At 50.9% G+C, this 19,894-nt stretch overlaps 9 protein-coding genes across 9 annotated transcripts; 7 read left to right on the forward strand and 2 right to left on the reverse strand.

Annotated features, from left to right (window-relative positions):
• Positions 1-56: 56 nt before the first annotated feature.
• Positions 57-6,811, reverse strand: AA0111_g348 (DNA polymerase epsilon catalytic subunit A; the record flags this gene model as incomplete). Its single annotated transcript, XM_028649368.1, has 2 exons — positions 57-6,150; positions 6,201-6,811. The coding sequence occupies 2 exons, from the start codon at positions 6,809-6,811 to the stop codon at positions 57-59; spliced, it is 6,705 nt and encodes a 2,234-aa protein (XP_028511959.1).
• A 464-nt stretch (positions 6,812-7,275) lies between these two features.
• On the forward strand, positions 7,276-7,877 carry AA0111_g349 (hypothetical protein; the record flags this gene model as incomplete). Its single annotated transcript, XM_028649379.1, has 2 exons — positions 7,276-7,540; positions 7,600-7,877. 2 exons carry the CDS (start codon positions 7,276-7,278, stop codon positions 7,875-7,877), a joined length of 543 nt encoding a protein of 180 aa, XP_028511960.1.
• A 796-nt stretch (positions 7,878-8,673) lies between these two features.
• On the reverse strand, positions 8,674-9,459 carry AA0111_g350 (hypothetical protein; the record flags this gene model as incomplete). Its single annotated transcript, XM_028649391.1, has 1 exon — positions 8,674-9,459. One exon carries the CDS (start codon positions 9,457-9,459, stop codon positions 8,674-8,676), a length of 786 nt encoding a protein of 261 aa, XP_028512370.1.
• Positions 9,460-9,621: 162 nt separating this feature from the next.
• AA0111_g351 (hypothetical protein) lies at positions 9,622-10,172 on the forward strand (the record flags this gene model as incomplete). Its single annotated transcript, XM_028649402.1, has 3 exons — positions 9,622-9,840; positions 9,901-10,000; positions 10,048-10,172. 3 exons carry the CDS (start codon positions 9,622-9,624, stop codon positions 10,170-10,172), a joined length of 444 nt encoding a protein of 147 aa, XP_028512369.1.
• Positions 10,173-10,744: 572 nt separating this feature from the next.
• Positions 10,745-11,191, forward strand: AA0111_g352 (hypothetical protein; the record flags this gene model as incomplete). Its single annotated transcript, XM_028649413.1, has 1 exon — positions 10,745-11,191. One exon carries the CDS (start codon positions 10,745-10,747, stop codon positions 11,189-11,191), a length of 447 nt encoding a protein of 148 aa, XP_028512372.1.
• Positions 11,192-11,710: 519 nt separating this feature from the next.
• On the forward strand, positions 11,711-12,628 carry AA0111_g353 (hypothetical protein; the record flags this gene model as incomplete). Its single annotated transcript, XM_028649424.1, has 2 exons — positions 11,711-11,784; positions 11,845-12,628. 2 exons carry the CDS (start codon positions 11,711-11,713, stop codon positions 12,626-12,628), a joined length of 858 nt encoding a protein of 285 aa, XP_028512371.1.
• A 686-nt stretch (positions 12,629-13,314) lies between these two features.
• AA0111_g354 (hypothetical protein) lies at positions 13,315-15,079 on the forward strand (the record flags this gene model as incomplete). Its single annotated transcript, XM_028649436.1, has 4 exons — positions 13,315-13,677; positions 13,726-14,198; positions 14,248-14,365; positions 14,420-15,079. The coding sequence occupies 4 exons, from the start codon at positions 13,315-13,317 to the stop codon at positions 15,077-15,079; spliced, it is 1,614 nt and encodes a 537-aa protein (XP_028512374.1).
• Positions 15,080-16,363: 1,284 nt separating this feature from the next.
• Positions 16,364-17,072, forward strand: AA0111_g355 (hypothetical protein; the record flags this gene model as incomplete). Its single annotated transcript, XM_028649447.1, has 3 exons — positions 16,364-16,367; positions 16,520-16,636; positions 16,696-17,072. 3 exons carry the CDS (start codon positions 16,364-16,366, stop codon positions 17,070-17,072), a joined length of 498 nt encoding a protein of 165 aa, XP_028512373.1.
• Positions 17,073-17,635: 563 nt separating this feature from the next.
• Positions 17,636-18,899, forward strand: AA0111_g356 (hypothetical protein; the record flags this gene model as incomplete). The annotated part of the gene is made up of 2 exons (XM_028649458.1): positions 17,636-18,062; positions 18,130-18,899. The coding sequence occupies 2 exons, from the start codon at positions 17,636-17,638 to the stop codon at positions 18,897-18,899; spliced, it is 1,197 nt and encodes a 398-aa protein (XP_028512376.1).
• Positions 18,900-19,894: the final 995 nt, after the last annotated feature.

Below are 19,894 nucleotides of genomic sequence, written 5' to 3' on the forward strand. Positions count from 1 at the left end.
TAGAACGCCGTACAAATCGATCGCTGTCATACAGCAAGTGTACGTGCTCTTTGCACTCAAAAACTCTCCAAACACTCTTCAACAACAGCTTCCAGCATACCTAATGTGTAGAATCTTGCGACATTGCCATACACACCGATCTTCCTCTTCATATCCTGCTTGTTTTTCGTAGCTACCCATTCGCCTGCGCAAGCACAATGTTCCATAAACTCATTACTGCGTAGCCGCTTGCACTTGCCGCATTTGAGATCCTGCGTACACCACTCGAGTACCATCTTTTGGACTTCGCCGACGAGTTGTTCTTCGATGCGCCGCTTGTCATAGGTTGAGTCGCAGTTGTCGCATTTCCATTTGGGAAGGACCGGGGCGGCATCGCTGTCGGGTAGAATGACTGGGAGAAGAGAAGAGTCGCGGCAGAGATCCAGATCGCGTGAAGATGTACAGTCTTCACAAATGACGCCTCTGACGACAAGGGCAGCGCTGGGGTTGACGAATGTTGCCTCTGCGCTGAACTCGCGAATATCGAAGAGATTCAGCAACTCCTTTCGCAGTGCTCGCGCTTCCAGAGAAATGGCACGGTCTAGACTCAAAACTTGCATGATGCTCTTCACAAGTTGCAAGACCGGATTCGTAAGCTTGAGATGCGAGCCAGGAAGTTCAGGGAAGATATAATCGGACGCGAAAAGAGGATCCAAAACCTCTGCGTGTTGTTTCTTAGCGAAGGCGTTCATCTGTTTAGAGAGAGGCCTGGTAAATTGCTTGGGGAGAATCTGCGTTTGTTCGTTCGGATCCACAGTAAGTGGCCGAAGCGGGATCTGCGTGACTCTAGGCGTCGAGCCATCTTCCGTGATACCAGGGCGTTTTCGTGCGTGCATAAGCTCGATGAACTCGACGACCCAGTCGTTGAAGGTAGGCTGAAACTTCGGTGGCAAGAATTGTGCGAGCTGCCAACACATGATGTTTTCGACCGGCTGCGTCTCATCCTCACTCACCTCGCTGCAACCTTTACCGCCATAGTTGAATTCGTCATACCAAACCAGGTAGTCCCAGTATTCCTTGATCTCAAGCTCCATGAACTGGAACAGAGGTTTCGATTTGATGGTCTTGATGATGTACTGGCTGTATGCGTACGCATTCCCTACTTCGGCTTTGGTCGTCTGGAGGAGCAGGCGGTTTGGACTAGCGAATACAATGTGCGAGCCGACACGCTTGAAATCCGTCATGAGTTGCTGTAGTGTCTTCTTCGACATCATTTGTACGTAGTAGTGCAGAGAGCGGTCGTAGAGGAAAGATCCCGGACTACTGACCCATCGGACGAGATGCTGAACCATGACATCGGCCATGCTAAAGCCGTGGCCAGCGTTCACAGCCTCGACCCACCATGCTTTCACCATTTCACGGAGTACCGTGATACCGGCACTGGCAAAAGCGTTATCTGAGTAGATGATGTTGGATCCATCATTCGTCGAGTCGTAAGACGGGGCCGCAGGGTTGAAGGAAACAGAGTCTGAACCTTCAAGTTCGTTGATCAAGGAAGATGACAGGATAGTGTTGATAGCGAGATTGCGAAGATTGATGTCAATGCACACTGACGAGTACGTGCCTGGGTTGTTGATCGACGGCATGTCTACTGTCTCCAAAGGTGCGAGGATATCGTCCTTCTCATAGCCTGCATGATCAGGCTTCGCCTGACTGGACCACCAAAGAATGACTCGTTCCTTCTGCAAACGTCGCGCGTACGCAATGTCGATCAGGAAGCGTGGATCATTGCTCTCAAGGTTACAAAGCGGTATGTTTCCATAGCGGGCAAGCTCCAACAAATGGGCAATCCAGGATCCGAGGTCGAGGTAATGTCCCACTAGTCGCCTGGCAATGAAAGCTTGCCAGCCGAGTGGTGGTAGTTGCTTATCAGACTCATCAGCGTGAAGTGGCAAGATTGGCAACTCCTTGAGAACAGGAATGTCGTGCGAAAGAAGAGCATGATTTGGTGACTGTATGACCACGATGATAGGCCCGCTCTCGTCTGCCTTCATCTTTTTGATAGCATCCCCAATCTCAAGAAGAGCTTTTCGTTTTGTGGTCACCATCGTCGTCTTGAAATGTACGTCTTCCTGGTACTCGATCATGGTCTGCCATGGCTCACCATTGCTATCTTCCATTCGTCGTTGCAGGGCATCTCTGTAGATGCGGTCTACGTTAGGCATCTGAGAATCTTTGGTTTTGTTTTGGATGACGATGTGCGCTTCGTTCTTCGATGTCGAGAAGATGGCATAGACGTTGCGGTCGCCACTCCTGACATGGTACAGATATAGATAGTTGAAAGGCGCTTCAGCCAGGTATGACTCTTTGGTCTTTACTTGTCGCAGCGACGATAAATCAAAACCTTGTTCCAGACCTTTTCCGAGAACACCCTTCTGCGACTCATCGAATGTACAGGTACTTCCTAGCTCGAGGATGGCGCGGATGTTGAGTGGTACTTGCTTCTCATATACGCCCTCGACACTGGCGTGGTTGAACAGTGCAGAGATGCTTTTCGCTTCCTGGACGTATGTCTCTTCCGACATTTGAAGCTTGAACAAATGGATCGACGGGTGGCCGTTGGGCAGACTGTGATTGACAACCTTTTCCACGGAGCAGCCACTGATTGAGACATCAGGAAGATCTTCGCTCCTCAGGTTCAGATACAGGGTCCGAGGTACGATGATCTTGAGAGCATGGATCTTCTTGTCGATCAGAACAAAAGCCCTAACCTCGCCTGGTGTTTCAGTTGGCCGTAATTGAACAAGCTGCCATGTGCTGATGTACAAAGACTGGGCCTGGTTTCTGAAGAAGCTGCCAATTGCATCAGAAGCGTCAACAGCCTTCTCTCCGAACAGCTGTCGTCGGCGCTTCCGTGCTTCTCGTTGAATCTTCCACTTCTGTTTCTGATACATCAGCCATCCGGAATAGTCGTGATCGATGCTCGGCATAACTTTGGGCAACGCGGCATATGGGTCGACGATAGGCACTGCAGGCTCAGGCTCCTTGCGCTTCGCCACCATCTTGGTGACTATTCCCTTCTTCATCTGGGACTGGTTCTGGGTCAGCTTTGCCGAGCCATAATCCTCAAAGTCTCCAGACAGCTTGTTGTTCGCGACGTTGGCGTCGCCATTAGTCAACACCTTCTTACTGAACATGTCCGTCATCTTTGTCTGTTGAAACTTGTCCTCCTTCTGACGAATTCTGCGGTCAAGCCAGTCGGGATGCGGCACCCTGGGCACGGGGTTTCGAACTTTTTGGTACGCCGCAGGGATAGTAATCAGCTTCTGAATGACGGACGCCAAACGTTCGCGGTAGTAATCCCAATCAAGAATCGTTCGAATGTCCATCTCTCCAGGATCGTCTCGTAACCATTTCCTCAGGAAGTACCTCTTAACAGACTCTTCGGCCGAAAAGATTGCTAGAGGAACAGCGCGCTCAGTGACGGGAGCATTCCTAGGTGTCTTTGAGATGATGTACTTGCAGTTCAGACCTTTGTCCTTCACCATCTGTTCTCCCAAGAACTCAGCGAGACGCTTAGCAGTCGTGATAGCGGTTGACTTCTGCGCTCCGTACTCGTCCAATGTCTTTGTCATACTCTTGTTCTCAACAATCAGGTCGATAAGCTCCTCGTCTGCGAGTGTTGCTCCACGAGTATCCAGGATATCAAGCCATCGGTTGGCGACCTTTGCGACGGCTCCATACGTCTCCTCAAGCGTCGTGCCTTCCAAGAAGAACTTGAAAATCTGGGCCTGAAAATTCTTGATGAGCTTCAGTTCACCACGGCGCTTCACCTCGAAACCCTTTAATTCCGCCAGGCTGCCATCGTGATTGAAAACTGCATAACGCTTTTTCAAGTTCTTATCCTCCTCTTTGGAAGTTGGCAAGATCATGGCCTTGTACGGTCCATCGACTTCAAAAAAGATGGAGTTATCGCTGTGCTTCTCGTATCGGAACGTCTCGGGGTCTACTAACGTCTCATACTGATGATTGGTATACTGTGCGTGAACCAAGTGGTTCAACATTGTACAAGGGTATGAGATGGTCAGCTTCTTACCATTGCTGAGTTTGAAGGCAAAGTTCTCGGGAAATGTTGCTGGTAGAATAGCCCAAATACCGTCAGTGTCCAGTTCCAAGGGTCGTCCAATGCGCTCCACAAGCGAGCGGGCCAACTGAATGATGCGAGCACCAGTCAAGCAAGTGACACCAGCCATCTCAAGAGAGTACCAACGAGATCCCTTTCGCATGACATAACCGTAGAAAGAATTAAGAATGACTTTGTGTGCCAGCTGCATAGAGTCGAAAAGGACGATCATCTTCTTTGCATCCTCAATCTCAGTAGCAGGAGCACCGGCGGCTTTGAGTGCTTCCGTCTTCCCCTTCCAGACCTTTTGCTTGCCCTTGAAGTCGTAACGTCGATCACGAAAACCGCTGACGGTATCAACATAAAAAGGATTCTCTCGTTGGCAGATGATAGCCTCGCGCTCGATCGTCGTGGCGTCATGGACTTTATGGTAGATCTTCTTGGAGTAGTCTGTTAGACGTTTCCTAACAAGCGCAGCCTGTTCTTCCTCCGAAAGATCTTGGAACGTTCGCTTTGGCGAGTTGGGAAACCTTCCAGGAAATTGCTCGTTCTCTAAAGCGTTACGAACCATGTTGTACTCGTCGCGCTTGGCTGGTAGGTATTCACCTCTCCAGGCCCATGGCATTCGGCGATCGCACGTCTTTCCTGGTCGGTTGAAGTCGCAAGCCGCGCAATTCGACTCGTTAATCATAGAATCAGGTTGCAGACGGTTAGTTGTCATGATGTTAGGATACATAGACGCGACGTCCAAATGATAGATGAGAGGCCGTTCGCTACGGTTTGGCGTGTTCTTGAGCTGCATGAGCTTCTCGACGATCTCAGCTTTGATCTCTTCGTAATTCGTTACGTCCTCCATCTTCTTCTTTTCTTCAACCTCGATGCTGAACTTCAGTGCGGCGTCAAGGTCGTTGAGCAATTCGTCAATGGCCGTAGGGTCGACAGCGAAATTATAGGCGATGTCGCTTCGGAACACGCCAGCTTCCAGTGCTTCGACGTGACCTCCAACATAGGTCTCTGACTCGAGAAGATGGCCCTCCCAGAAAGCTTCCTTTGGTGGATTGTGCTTATTCGGTAGCACGATGCCCTTCTGGTATGCCTGCACCATCAAGAGCATCTCACAGAGGGTACCTGTACCCTTGCGCAATGCATCGTCCGGTCCGAGTGGAAGAATCTTGCACAGAGCGAAAATGAACGGATGTACGTACTTCATGTACAAGTAGTAAGTAGCAACAGCGTCGGAGACGGAGTACTCTGCAAGCGTTTGCGGTCGCTCGGCTGCGTAGGGCGTCATGAGTTCCGGGTCGAGCTCGTCTGGGTCGTATCCGAGCTTAGCCATTGTCACGGCTTTTAGACCACGACTACCTTGAGGTAGGTAACTGTCTCGACTAACCCAGGCAAAGGCATCCATGTGGGCACAATAGTCCGACTGATAGATATCCTCGCTGTTCTTCCTGAATCCGATTTCTTGATACATGTCGATACCCTGTACACTAGATCTTGCTTCGACAAACGGCCAATCGAAGAAGTCTCCGTTATATGTGACCATGACTGTTGGTCTAGCTATCTTGATATGTTCGAAGAACCTTTCCAACACCGCCTTCTCGTCCGGCTCGTTGAAAATCATAAACGGTCCTTGGTACTCCGGCTTCGGTGTGTACTCGAAGTCTGCAATGTCTTCCGATACGATCTCGCGGTTTGTGATGAGAAATCCTTGACCGTCGATCATGTACGATATCATCATGATCTGGTCGATGGCAGCGTCTGGAAACTTCAATGGAAGTTTTGTCGTTTCGATATCGTACGCCATGACGACGGGATCTGCTGGTGTGAGGCGGTCCTCTATGCACTTGATGCTTATTACGCCATGCTTGGCCTCGACAGTATACCAGTTTCCAATTCGGACGTCTTTGTCAATAGCCACTCGCACGTGGTAAGGAACGTCGTATTCTCGGATATCTAAAATAAAATCGCTGGCGTCAACAGTAGTCATAAATCGTTTCTCGTATTCGTGCTCGTCGTTATCAAAGAAGTCAAAGTCGCCGTTGCCACTATGCAAATGTTAGCCGAAGTCCACGCGTAAGAAACCAGCCAAACTCACTTTGCAACCTCTGCATATGTGTCCATCGCGTTGACGTTCTTCTTGTTCTTCTCTACGATTGGATTGACAGCCTTTCGTACAGCCAACAAGTCGTTGACATTTGCGAAGGTAAGTTGCAAGAACTTTCTTCGGTACCCTGTCAGGTGATTTGGCATACTCAGGTCCTCCTTTTCCACGATCTTTATGGATTTGATCAACCCCTCGTATGCCTTTTTGCAGTACTCTTCCACATCTTGTTCTCTGCCCTTCTTGATCGCCAATAGAAAGTAGGGGTCGTATTCGAGTGTCGCTTTGAATGTGTCGCCTTCTTCGCCGATGAAGTAAAAGTCCACACCGGCTTTGCCACCTGGTACTTCTTCGTCTTCTACCGTTGTCGAGTGCATGTTGACGAGCCATCCGACTTTCTTCTTGCCAGAATCGAAGCGCGCGAAGCCCATGGTTTCATCGATGCGATTTGCCAAGCGAGTGGATTCGAGTTTCTCGTTCTGTGAGGTACCCTCACCACTGCGTAGTGACGAGGCATCGACCGTCTTCGGTTTCCGTGGGCCATAGGATGTGTTGCCCAGCTTGCCTACCCGGCGGAAGGGTTGGCCTGCGCGTCGTGGCGCCATGATGTGCGGTAGTGGTGGAAAGTGAGAGGGTATTAAATGCTAAATATGTAGATCAGGGTATCATTGGAGCAGCGAAGAGAGCGGAAAGAGCGAAAAGACGGGGTATCGACAATTGGCGGTGGGAGTGTAGTGGAGGGACTCGCAGGTCTGAAGGGTGGATCGGCAAATGTTGGACGCGACGCGCTTGAGCGTGTTCGGCGCTTTCCCCTTCCCAGCAAATTGATTTTGGCGTGGCTGTGCGGCGGCCCTCAGCCACACCTTGATCGATCTCGTCGGATCATACATGCTGGATATTTTCGGGCCTATTCCGCATCGACAGAAAGTCCACGAGCCGCGACTCACGATACAGCACTCGCAACGACGACAACCACCAGCGTCCACCTATCTCTTGACAGCCTCGTAGAGATTCATCGCTCACATATTCCTGCCTCCCCACCTCCTAGTAATCCACCCATCACACCACAATGGCCGACGACACGCGGAATACCGTCGATGTGAATGCGCTTCCACCAAAGCCCCGCGCGCCCGCCAACACCATGCCCGGTGGCACAGCACATACAGCAGGAGGCGAAAAGACTTCAGACGGTGGTCCCACATACATTGACGCAGTACGGAGTCTCGGACCAGAATACTACTTAAACTTCCACAAGCGACCATGTGTAAGAGACAGTCAATTGCAAGGACTCGCAGCAGGATTTGCAGGAGGAAGCTTAGCTGCTATAATAGGCAGTATGTCGCCATTGCTTTCTGAACAAGACCTGCGGACAATGTACTAAAACCTATCACAGAGCCGGTCATCACAGCCTCCAACTGGGCCGTAGCAACCTGGTGCGGTGTGTCCGTCGTCTCCTACCAAGTATGCCAGTACTACCGATCGAAAGAAAAGGCCGGCATAAAACAAGCACAAGAGCTCATGGAGAAGAAGCGCGCAACTATCGAGGCGAAGAAAGAGGCACGACGGAGAGCGAGGGAGGAACAGGATCGACTAGAGGCAGAACGAAGGGCAGAAGAGGAGAGGAGAAAGAGCTGGAGCTATTGGTACCAGAAGAACGTCAAGTTTTGGTAGAGTGTAGTAAGCATGAGGGCTTGAGAGATATGATGCCATGTACAGTTGTGTATAAGAATATGTACTATATGCGCCTTGACGCGACATGAATTACGTGGTATGGGTCACTTGACTATCTTCTCGCATTATCCGACTCTGATGACCTGTCCACAATAATGCCCCCAGGAGGACCTCCTGATCATAGCCATGTTCAGTGACTGTATTCTCTACATGGCCTGCGGTTACTAGGATATGTGTACCTTTGCCGTCCTCCCAGACTGCAACAGAGTGGTTGAGCCGATTCTCTACAGCCATACAGTTCTCGTTCCAGGACATGGCACCACTTTCTTCCAACTCTATCTGCCGTGTAGTTTTCAATAGCGGAAGGGACAAAAGTTCGATAGCAAGACTTGTGTCTGCGCGGCTAGACGGAACCTTCACGACAACAACCAGCATCCGGCTTCCACCTAGGTATACGATCACGAGCACTACTACTAGAAAGCTCACATTCCTCGACGAGTCATTCTGATCAATCTGGGTAAATACTAGCTGCAGCAGCGGAGCCTGAATCTATCTACAGAAGAGAAGCGGGTTCAGGATCTAGGCCCGGAGTATCATCAGTACAGTGATGGACTGAACGGTTGGATGATACAATATCTGAGCTGCACAACAAACCAGAGACCTACGACAGAACGAGTCTCAAGGCCACAGAACTTCTCACGAAGGTTGGTGAAAATCCATCTTTGGTCGATATGGACGCAAAATTTGGTATCGACGTTTACACCCAAAGCATTCCTCGGTTCTACTCTTGTTCGGTTCAACAAACGTCCTTCTCTTCAAAGGCCATGTCTCGCCATATCCTCACGATCACCAACTTTTCCCAGCCCGCCTTTTTCCCGCTTGACCCTACCGTCTCCGCCATCCAACCTGAGCCCCAATTTCTTATGCGTTGTTTGACCACTTCCGGTTTGTTTTGTGCACACAAAAGCACGTATGCGACGCCTCGACCCATACTGAGTGTCTCCGGTACCTGTTCCAGCATCCTATTCGTCACTACCATACCATCTTCCCCTCCTGCATACGAAAGTTCCAACAGATATGAGTCTTGTTCGAACGATGTCGCTTTCTTTCCTTCTGGTATGGCGTTGTACTTGTTGTGACTCGCTAGATCAGGCAACTCGGCCGGTACATATGGCGGATTGAATATGAAGACATCGACAGAATGCGGCCGGATAGCACTCGCCAAGTCGCCATTCACGACATCGGCGAAGATGGAGCGCCCATCCTGCTGTTCCTTGATCGCATCGCGAACCGTTTGGGAGGCAGCTTTGCAGGCGAAGCTGTTGATATCAACCCCAAGTGTCAGTACGTCGTGGCGGTTGAATATTGTGCGCGCATTCGCAGCAACGAACGCCAATACGACGCCTGATCCTACGCCCACTTCGAGCACCAACGGTGGGGTTGTGGAAACATCTCCAAATCGTCCCTTTAAGTATGCAGTTTCCGACGCAGAAGAGAGTGTGTCGAGTAGCAGGTACGAGTCTTCAGCCGGTTCGTACACGCGATCAAAACATACATGGGATGTGGATGGTGTTGGCAGCATGGTCGCGATTTTGTTTCGAGATCGGAGGTGTCGGTGTGGGCCAATTGGAATGGAAGGAGCACCCTAGTCTAGAGTAGAGCCGAGGCTGAGGTCATCACTTCTCGAATGCATCACAGCTGCTCTGCCACAATCTTTTGAATCTTCATCCATTCTTTTGCAACAATGAGAGCCTGTGCACGGTTACTGGCTACCGCGACAGATGCGGGCGCATCGAGGCCCTTCAAGCCCGCACCTGCTGCCTTGTTGCCACCAATACCACTCTATCGACGTCTGTTACGCTCGCATAGGAAAAGGCTAGGCGTGGAGGAGCGATTACTTGGGGACATGTACGTCAAGGCCGAGTTCAGGGCACACAGGGACGTCGAGAACCCTGTGCAAATAGTAAGTCATGCACATTTTTGGACAGTCGCTTTGCAATGTCACAGATTCTAAGTTCTATAGATTGGGTTTCTGTCGGAATGGCAAACATACTGCCAAATGCTAGAGGGAGACTCGTGGAAGGAAGCCAAGATGGACAAAGCTAAGATTGACAAGATGAGCGGTAAGTTTTATCGACTGGTACAAAGACACCCACTGACTGGATCACAGACCAACAAATTGGTCAGCTCTATGAACTCATGCAACAAATCAAGAACCAAGCTCAGGAAGATGCTGATGCCGAAGAAAAGCGCGTGACAGAATTGCTCGACAAGAAGCCTTCGACCGAACAGTGATCGCAACGTGTGTGAATCTCAGTTTTCATTCAACAACGTCCAATGGCAAACGTGGCTGGCTTCACGCCTACCGATGAATGCGTAAACACGAAGAGCTTGGATACTTCACATGGTACTCCAAGATGTACTATATATCAGCAATACCAGATCAGTCTCCAACATCTTCTCACGTCCACCTCTTCCATCGCTCCATGATCGTTGTCCATCTAACAAATTTCGCTTCACAACCTGAAGCCTCTCAGGCGCATCCCGATTTCCTCCAATAAGTCCTAGTCTTGGACGGGTACAGAATTTGTCAAAGGGAAAAACGCCATCAATACTGGAATTTCGTCTTGCGATTAATCATTCGAGAGTTATATCTCGTGCAAAATCTTTGCTTACCGGATATGTGTGGTTGTACCCTATACGATTCTCCAACATGTGGTCACTCCTGGATTTCCATGAGTCAACCTTGCGGCTTTCTCTCCGATCTCCTCAGCTGTCCATATCGCCAAACCTATCAGACTTTGATCGCACCGCCCTACACCTGTCCTATGTGCAACGGCGGATTTGCAGATCGAGAGACAATCGAAATGGTGCAAGGACCTTGGGGTACTAACCAAATGCTTCGAAATCATGTTGGTGGCAGCTATGCGATTCCGGGTCAGTGGGGAAGTGCGCCATTCATGTCTGGTGGATGGAGAGGTCCAGCAATTACTTCAGGAACTACATCTAGCGCTCTGATGCCTACACACCATAGGAATCAAGGCTTCACTTACGATCACCGTCTTACTGGCCCTTATATGCCTCAAAACATGATGTCGCATGCTCCGGTCATCACGAGTGGACCGATGATGGGTAGTTCGGCAATGGTTATGAACGAACCGATAATACACGATAATGGGTTTGGCGGATACGACGATGGCTATATCAGCGATTATGGTGGATACTGTGACGCTAGACACAAGAAGAGGAGGCACAAGAGTCATTACAAGTACAAGTATACGGACAACCCCGCAACCAACTGCACAGTTATGTGAGTTGCTAGTGTGCAGGAGTCTGCGAGATTAGCTGTGGATTTCTGCTTCCACCAAATATAGTAGCTGACTCGTTATTTAATTAGAAGCATAAGTCAGGATGAGAGTGCCCTTGGAATAGTCCGCCTGAGAGGTAGTCGAGGATGCAAGAGTGAAGCAACCACTGTCCTGGTAGCGAATCACCGGCACGCTTAGCTTTAGGGCAAGACCCTGCATCCAGAATGCCTTAGCCAACGGCTGGAGCACCCAAGAGCGCCCAAGAATGAGGCGACAAGACGATCCCAATTAGATAACGACTGTGAAATGCATCTCCCGATCGTGTGAAAAAGTCGGCTTATCACAAGAAAACGCAAACAACTTTCCGTGCTCTTGCTTTGTTCGAAGCGCTACTTCGGCTACGTCATTCGTCACGGGGGCCGGGCTACTTGTAATCAGACTTCCTAAAACATTAAACTACTTCTCCTGAACTATAAACCCCTCCACGAACCGCACCAAGATCCAATTCAGACCACACGCTTCGCAATGGCAACCAATGCGCCTACCTTGATCAACCTGCCACCTCCGCCGTCCGGCGAAGACACGCCTGGTGATGCTCCGTAAGGCACATGCGCTTGGTGGGGCTGAATCAGATAGTTAGACTGACGCTGTACATGTAGAGGCACCCCAAACTCGGTCACGACGACCATGTCTGAGCTCTCCACTGTTGCCATCAAAGACGGACATCGTGGCCACTTTCCCCACCACCGGAATCCTGCTGAAGCTGAACGTGCCGACCGCATCTCGCGCCTAGCGGGTCTGGAGCGCGTTGCAGTCTCGGGTCGCAATCCTCAAGGACTCAACCCAGGGAGCGCAGCCAACCCTCCTCCAGGTTACTTTGATGCAAACAACCAGCCGCAACTCTTCCGTGAGCGCAGCACTGTTGGTAGTGCCAGCGCGACTGGCTCCGTTGGCGGTCGCACAACGTGGGCAAGCGGCAGCGATGTCTACGAGCCCGATCGCATGAGTGAGGACCAGGACATGGACACATCAAGCATGGGGGGCTTCAGTGACGAAGCTGCTTCCCTTGTTGGTTTTGGTGAGGGTGCGCGAACACCAGCTCGACAGCATAGCCAACTCGGTAGCCCTGCTGTCGGAAAGGCAAGCGCTCTGCCAGGTTACTTGCGAGAACAAACCCCGACTAGTCCCATGTCAGGCGTCAGTGTACCTGTCAGCTCAGGATCGACACAGACCATGTCCAGCATCGAGCAGCAGAAGAAGGAGGCACGCATGATGAATGGCATGACGTATGATGACAACGTCGTCGACACGACTAGCCATGCGCCTCCTGCCAGTGGCCGCGACGGAGACTCAACTTCAGGAGACGCTATTCGCGAGCACATGGCACAGCGTCAAGCTGACCAGGATGCTGGTATGAACTATGAGCAGCAGAAGGACGCTTAGGGAAATGCTTTTTGTTTCACTCGAGTCATGCTTTGAGGCGGGCGTTGGGCAAAACTGTTAAGTTCGTGCATGTCTGTCTGTCTACTGTTGACAATTGGTCACGAAATTAGTATAGGCGGAAATTGAGTAGCCTGAGAGCTGCGTGGACATGAGATTAGTTACGAATGCGATGCTGTATGATTATTATCCTTGCTTGGAGTCATGTACCTTAAGCGATTGGCGTGTTCCCCCAGCTTCCGTGTCCATGCGCTTCAGTATGACGTTGAGCGCGCCATTGAATGGCTTGGAGCGACCCTCCGCCGCCAACGCTCACGGTAGTGCTTTTGTAACCCCGCAAGGTTGTGTCTGCCCTTGCGCCATCATGGCCGATATTGTTGATGGTCATGGCATGCGGCGAATCACACCCCGCATTCTGCAGCTTGCGGCCCAAGTGCTCTGGGCAGGTAGAAGGCCATCTTCTGGGCTTTGCACCTGCAGGCACGCCCTCCCCACCTCATTCCACTTCACATGTCGCGAACAGTCCTGCCCAACTGATAGCTGACTGCTGCGTGAGGTCTTGTCACGTCTCCAAGTGCAACACCCAGAACACATAGTTGTATACCGTGTGCACGTTTATACTCGTCCACGAATTCCCGTAAACACTTCTTGCGGAGCCCCGCATTCCCCCAAACATAGCCGTCGTCGCCATGGCCGACCACAGCAACGAAGAAGCTATCGACATAAAGGAGACGTCGCTCAACAGCTCCGTGTCTTCGATAGGCCGCACGCCTCCGACAGCGCTCAAACTGGGCTCCAGTCCCAGTCCGGCCTCTTCACACCGCTCGAGCTTCGCGGAACACATGCGAGGAACGCCTACATCACCGCGCGCGTCACGGCAACCTTCGCTCACACAACAAGCTCTGCAAGACCTCCTGAACAACCCACCAACTAAGGGCGGTGACCCAAAGTTCCAGGGACGCGATTGGAAATCAGTCAGGCTTGGAGAGATAGTCGATCCCGACCTAGTCAGATTTGTTGAATACGACACCAGTGTTGAGGATGCGACAAGCGTGAGTCGGATTCAGTTGTCTCTGTGCACCTGAAACTGACTTGCATAGATACTGGTCAAACACGGAGCTCCTAATGTCGTCCTTCTGCGTGAAGACGCAAACACACGACATGCGACCGGCACTTTCGATTACAGCGACCTGAACGCCTATCTCCTCCTTGTTGTCGGCCTCGCACACCCCGAAGAAGGCGACATCGCGTCGTTTGATGAGCTTGCAAAGAAGGGAAGAGAAGGAAAGCCTATACCACTCAAGGACGTGAAGGAGGTCGGCGGCAGGAAAGAGCCCTTGATTACTCTCGATGAGACAACAGATTTGTCCAAGGCCATAGAGGTCTTTGGAAGTGGTGTGCATAGGGTCTTGGTCGCAGAACAAGGCACTTCAAACGTCAAGGGCATTCTGACGCAGTTGAGATTGGTGCAGTTCTTCTGGGAGAACCGATCAAGTTTCCCAGGTGTCAACCAGCTATACTCACAGCTGATCAAAGACCTGAACCTTGGATCCAAGACAGTCCTGGCCATCAAGTTAGTATGACACAATTTGAAAGTGGCATGTGACTGACTGGATACTCAGTGGAGATAAGCCTCTTGCGGCCGCTCTCGAGCTCATGAATAACGAAGGCGTATCGTCTTTACCAGTCCTGGACGCGCAGAACAACGTTATCGGCAACATATCACACGTGGATGTCCGCGTAGGTTTCTTCCGCCCCTCTTGCGTACTCAGCGGCTGACAACTCCATTTCTAGCTCTTGACAAAATCCACGTCCCTACCACTACTTCGCTCATCCTGTATCCACTTCATATCCGTCATCCTGTCAGAGCGAGGAGTCAACGATGGCAAAGATTCCTTCCCTGTATTCCACGTCAATCCATTCAGCACCCTCGCACATACTGTGGCTAAGCTGGTTGCAACTCGCTCGCACCGCATGTGGGTCGTCGATGCACCGTCGCCCGCATCATCTGGACCATCAACTCCTGCGATAACACCTGCGATCGTTGTTCCTCCCTCGCCAATCACACCACTTCCCGGAATGGCAGGTCCTATACCTGTCAATTCGACCGCCCCGACGCACCTTGCCAGCACTGGAGCTGTTGCACCAGCTATCTCTGCATCCGCAATGTCCACCATGCCAGGGGCCAGCCTCTCTGGTAGACTTAGCGGAGTCATCAGTCTCACAGATATCCTCAATCTATTCGCAAGAGCAAGTGGGCTCAATCCCCATGATCCCGATGAAGCACGACGTGCTAGGCGCAGGTCGAGCTCCAGTAGCATGAGGCAGAGCATGGACAGTTCAAGGAGTGAAAGTGTGTCGGCAATTGCAGGACGAAGGAGCAGCGTGAGCAAGCGAGAAGAAAACGCACCCACAGCTCAGGGATTAGGTATTTCCAGGGGACGAGGCTCATAGTCTTGGTTGGACAAAGTCTTGGTCTCTTGAGGGTATCCCATTGAGTTGCAGTATTGATTGGCGTTACCAGCGAGTTGTCGTTTCCAGTCGCTATAGAGTAGGCATGCCAGCTCCTGTACCGCATGCATGTTAATCGGCATCATGATGAGCTTACAATAGTCCATTTATTTGTCAATGCGAAAATGCGAAAAACTAAGATATTTGAGTAAATAGAGCCGAAATGCATTGTCAGTTACCAAATTCCCTGTCACATCATCCTACTTTTCTAAACAACAGACCATCATGTATTGAGGATGGAGGTAGCGGCCATTTCAGTTTCTCCACTTTGGCCTCAGTCGGTCCGGCTGGGGTTGAAGCGTCTGCAGCATTTGTCTTCCGTTTATCTTGGGCGTGTGCAGACGCTGTTGTTCTGCTGTCGTGCTTCTTCGAAATGTTTCTTGTCTGTTCATCCTGACGCTGCTCGTATTTGTCTTCAGAAGAGTTGACCGCCGAAACATTTGTTACACATATGGGAGACTTGAGTTGACCTCTGGAGCGAGTCGATTTTTCACATCGTCTTTTCGTATGTTTAGGAAGAGGTTGAGGTACCATGGTTCGTTATGCTAGCTACTTTAGAATCCGTCGATTTTGGGTTTAATAAGCATTCTTTTTAGGCATGCGAAAATATGTGTTTGGACAGAGGGTTAATGTTAAATTTTGAGAGGAATCAATACATTTGGAGAGATGCTACCATGGAATTGGCGTATTGATTGTCAGGGTGATGAAGGCCATAATGTTTGTACTGTCGTGGTGCTGTGATTTGTGCAAGAGGTGCTGGCAGATACGTTGTTCAGGACATGGAAGTTTTGAGAAGGGTTGGAAATCGATCTATAATGAGATACTGTAGTTGTATCGTATGTATCTTGACATTTTCCCGCATTATCCAAGCGGGACTTCATTCACGTCATCTTGGACACGCGAAGTGTGATTGTTCTGTGACTTTGAGTGGGACTGTGACCTCGGGTTAAGATGTCGCCGTTTGGGGTGTTGGCTGTTTTACAAAGAACATTGGCTCAAAGTAGCGAGGCAAGTAATGTGGAGCATTGGTGTCGGTCTCCATCGGGGAGGCAACATTGGAAGGTGCTATCGCCTAACGGGGAAGGTGCCGCCAAGGCTCGCTTCTCTCACAGGTCGACCAATATTGCTCCCCACTCCGGGTTTCTGTTTCTCACGAACTTTCGAACGACAAAATAACGGCAGTCACTCTTTACAACCAGAAGCAATTGACTACCTCAAGCACTAGCCATGCGTGAGTATCATCCTTCTGGTCGGCTCTTAGGAGGATGCGCGGACTTTTCGAGTAGCTAGGACACCCAGATGCGGGTGTTTCCTAACACTCGAAAATTCGACATCTCCAATAGCCAGGCTTTCCTATAACGCCATACGCTTACATCCACAAAGCTCCCAAGTTCGATCCCTCCGAGGTGAAGGTCATTCACCTCCGTGCGACCGGTGGTGAAGTTGGTGCCTCATCCGCCCTCGCCCCCAAGATCGGTCCTCTCGGTCTTTCCCCCAAGAGTATGCGACAACCTCTTCAAAGAAATGCGTCTGGGCACGAATGCTAATCCGTTCCGCAGAGGTCGGTGAAGATATCGCCAAGGCCACCGGTGACTGGAAGGGTCTCCGTGTCACTGTCAAGTTGACCATCCAAAACCGTCAAGCCGCCGTCTCCGTCGTTCCCTCCGCTTCCTCCCTCGTCATCAAGGCCCTTAAGGAGCCTCCCCGAGACCGCAAGAAGGAGAAGAACATCAAGCACACCAAGTCTGTTCCTCTCGATGAGATCATCAGCATTGCCCGCACCATGCGCTTCAAGTCCATGGCCAAGGACCTGAAGGGTACCGTTCTTGAGATCCTCGGAACTGCCTTCTCCACTGGCTGCAAGGTCGATGGCCGCAGCCCCAAGGACATCTCCGACGACATCAAGGCCGGCGAGATTGAGATTCCTGAGGAGTAAGCGTTAGCACTAAGAAGTGTTCAACGATCACGATGGAACGATACATGCCATAGAGGGTGCTACATAGCTGAATGAGGATCATGTCTCCCACCAGAGTTAGCCATCTCGGGACCGGTGGAGTTTGCACAGCTGCGGCGTTTGGGATTTTTGATACCATACCACAAAAGTGACCCAGGCATACGACAATGATACAATGTATTCGTCAAATCAACATTCAATTCTTCGATTTGCTGTGACTCGATTTCTGTGGACAACATCAGCATGTTACTGCACGTACCATTTCTCATTAGCTCTGCTGTAACGCTACTCAGTACAGAAGGCTGAGACCACTGTCATCAAATATCTAAGCCAGATCAAGCGACCAACCAAAGTTTCTGCGATAGATTGACTAATGCTCGAGCGTGAAGATCAAAGAAGCATGGTAAGGTCAATGCAGAATGCGTCGCAAGCTCGGAGTTTTGCACGGTAATTCCGCGACTTCGCGTCACCAGTCGGCGCCTGGCAGCTGAACAACCAAAGCAGTCGCTCCAAAATGTCAACAACACGCAAACTTCGTCCGTACAATGCGTCGAAGACGGTCAGACGAGCTGCCTCGATTCGCGAACGAAGCTGAAATCCCATCATTCCGCCTGCGCCGCCGCCATGCATACTATCTAGTTGGCTTCCTCTTCGTCTGCTGGATTCTGTATCCATCGCGCAACGCGACACCTGCACCTGGAACTGGCGATAACATAAAAGTCAATTGGTCAAATTATGCATACAGTGTGTATGCGACCGATCGCGGGGAACTCTGTCATGCAGTCATGGTCCTGGAAGCGCTTGCTCGATTCGACAGCAAAGCAGATCGCGTTCTCTTCTATCCTGACCACTGGGATACCAAAGTAGATAGCTCCCAGGACCGGGACAGTCAACTGCTTACTTTAGCGCGCGATACATACAACGCGAAGCTTCATCCTGTGAAGCTTCTTGAAGTGGCTGGTCGTAGTGAGAGTATGTATTACCCAACCACTTACCCATGCGGCAAGACAACACAAACACATGGCTAACAGCATTGTAGATGGGTGGAAGTGGGATGAGAGCGTCACTAAGTTCCTAGCTTTCGGCCTCGAGTACTACGACCGCGTCATCGCCCTAGAATCGGAGATCACACTCCTTGACTCTCTAGATGAGCTCTTCCTCCTCCCTCACACTCCGGTAGCGATGCCACGCGCATATTGGACGGATAGCAAACCCTGGCCACTATCGACAACGCTTATGGTCATTGAGCCTAGTCTTGACGAGTTAGAGAAGTTCAAGAAGCGCATGTTGGAAGGCGGTGACCCTATGCTGGTCGAGATGCATAGGTTTGACATGGAGGTCATTAACGAACGCTTCGAGGAGAGCGCATTAGTGCTTCCACACCGACCATACGCCCTTCGTACTGCAGAGTTCAGGCGCCACGACCATTCGGACTATCTGGGCGGTGCGAATGAGACATGGGACGCCGAGAAAGTGTACAAAGAGGGAAAGATTGTTCAGTTCAGTGATCGACCGCTGCCTTCTCCCATGGTCATGTGGTCAGAAGAGTCATTGAGGGATATGCAGCCGGATTGTGGAGGCAGCCACGAGGGAACATGCGCTGAGAGACGAATATGGGAGGGCCTGTACGATGATTTCAGGAAGAGGCGGAGAGATGTTTGTAAGCTGCTGAGCTTGCCAGCACCAGATTGGAACAAGATTAAAGAAGAGTTCCGCCCAGCGACTGCGATGAAACCATCTATTGATGCGTCCTCAAATGAGACTGCTGCTGCTCCCTCTGCTTCTGGCGGACCTCTACTTGGAAACTAGCTAGCCTTGGATATCAGCAGAACCGTGTGCCTCTATCTTATGTAGCTCTTAAACATCGCTTGTGTATCCTAGCTTGGATGCTTCAATACGCGGCCCGACTATAAAGTCTGCTAACTGACGCTGACGATGATCTGAAACTGATGAGCAAACGGCGAAAACGGCACGGTTATGCAAGGACGGCAGAAGACATGACAACGTCATCTTGGAGGAGACCGTAGCATTGCCGCTGGTGGTGGCTGTCGCATCAGGAAGCAAGCTGAAGCTTATTTGATTGCTACAAATATACACAGTTTAATTGGTGACACACTCTGATGGCTCGTGACAACAATCTTAGACAAGTGACGGATTTCCGCCATGCAGCGACAACGCGAGTCCTCTTGTTTGATGAGACATGTGGACAGCCGAGTACTCGCCATTCCGCACAACGTATCAGCCCGCGCGCTCGCTGCTCGGAAGGATCCATGGCGGCGCCGCCACCATTCGCGGATCCACCAAAATCTCCGAAGCATCTGCTTATCAGCTCTTGATTGCATCCTTCAACATTGTCGATATCGCAGCTGTCACATAAGAGCCCCAAATGCATGTCTACCTCAGAGTGTCAAGAGAAATATGTCACAACAGAAAGAGCAGGTGAGGTAGCACAAGACATGCATGCTGGGGTGACAGCCGTTTGTTTTAGCGCAGGACCCATCTGCGGCCGGGTGGTGGGGATCATCACCCACCTTCACTCTAGCCCGTACTTGGGGTAGATCATGAGCCAACCCACTAGGTGCAGGTCGTCAACGCGCAGGGTAACCATGACTATATCTCACGATACAGAAAAGGAGCGTTGTATTGCAGCTAGCAACGCGCACTTCGTATAGGGGTCGCATGGAAAAGTAAAAGAGGAGGGGTAGGTTACAGCACGACAGCAGCCACAAGGAATGCGGTACGGGTGTGAAGCCGTGGGCGGCACGGACAGGCGAGCATGGGACGCTGTTGCAGCAGAGAGAGGC

The sequence above is a fragment of the Alternaria arborescens genome (genome assembly GCF_004154835.1).
Source record: "Alternaria arborescens strain FERA 675 chromosome Unknown contig_1, whole genome shotgun sequence".
In the NCBI taxonomy this organism is placed as follows: Eukaryota; Fungi; Ascomycota; class Dothideomycetes; order Pleosporales; family Pleosporaceae; genus Alternaria; species Alternaria arborescens.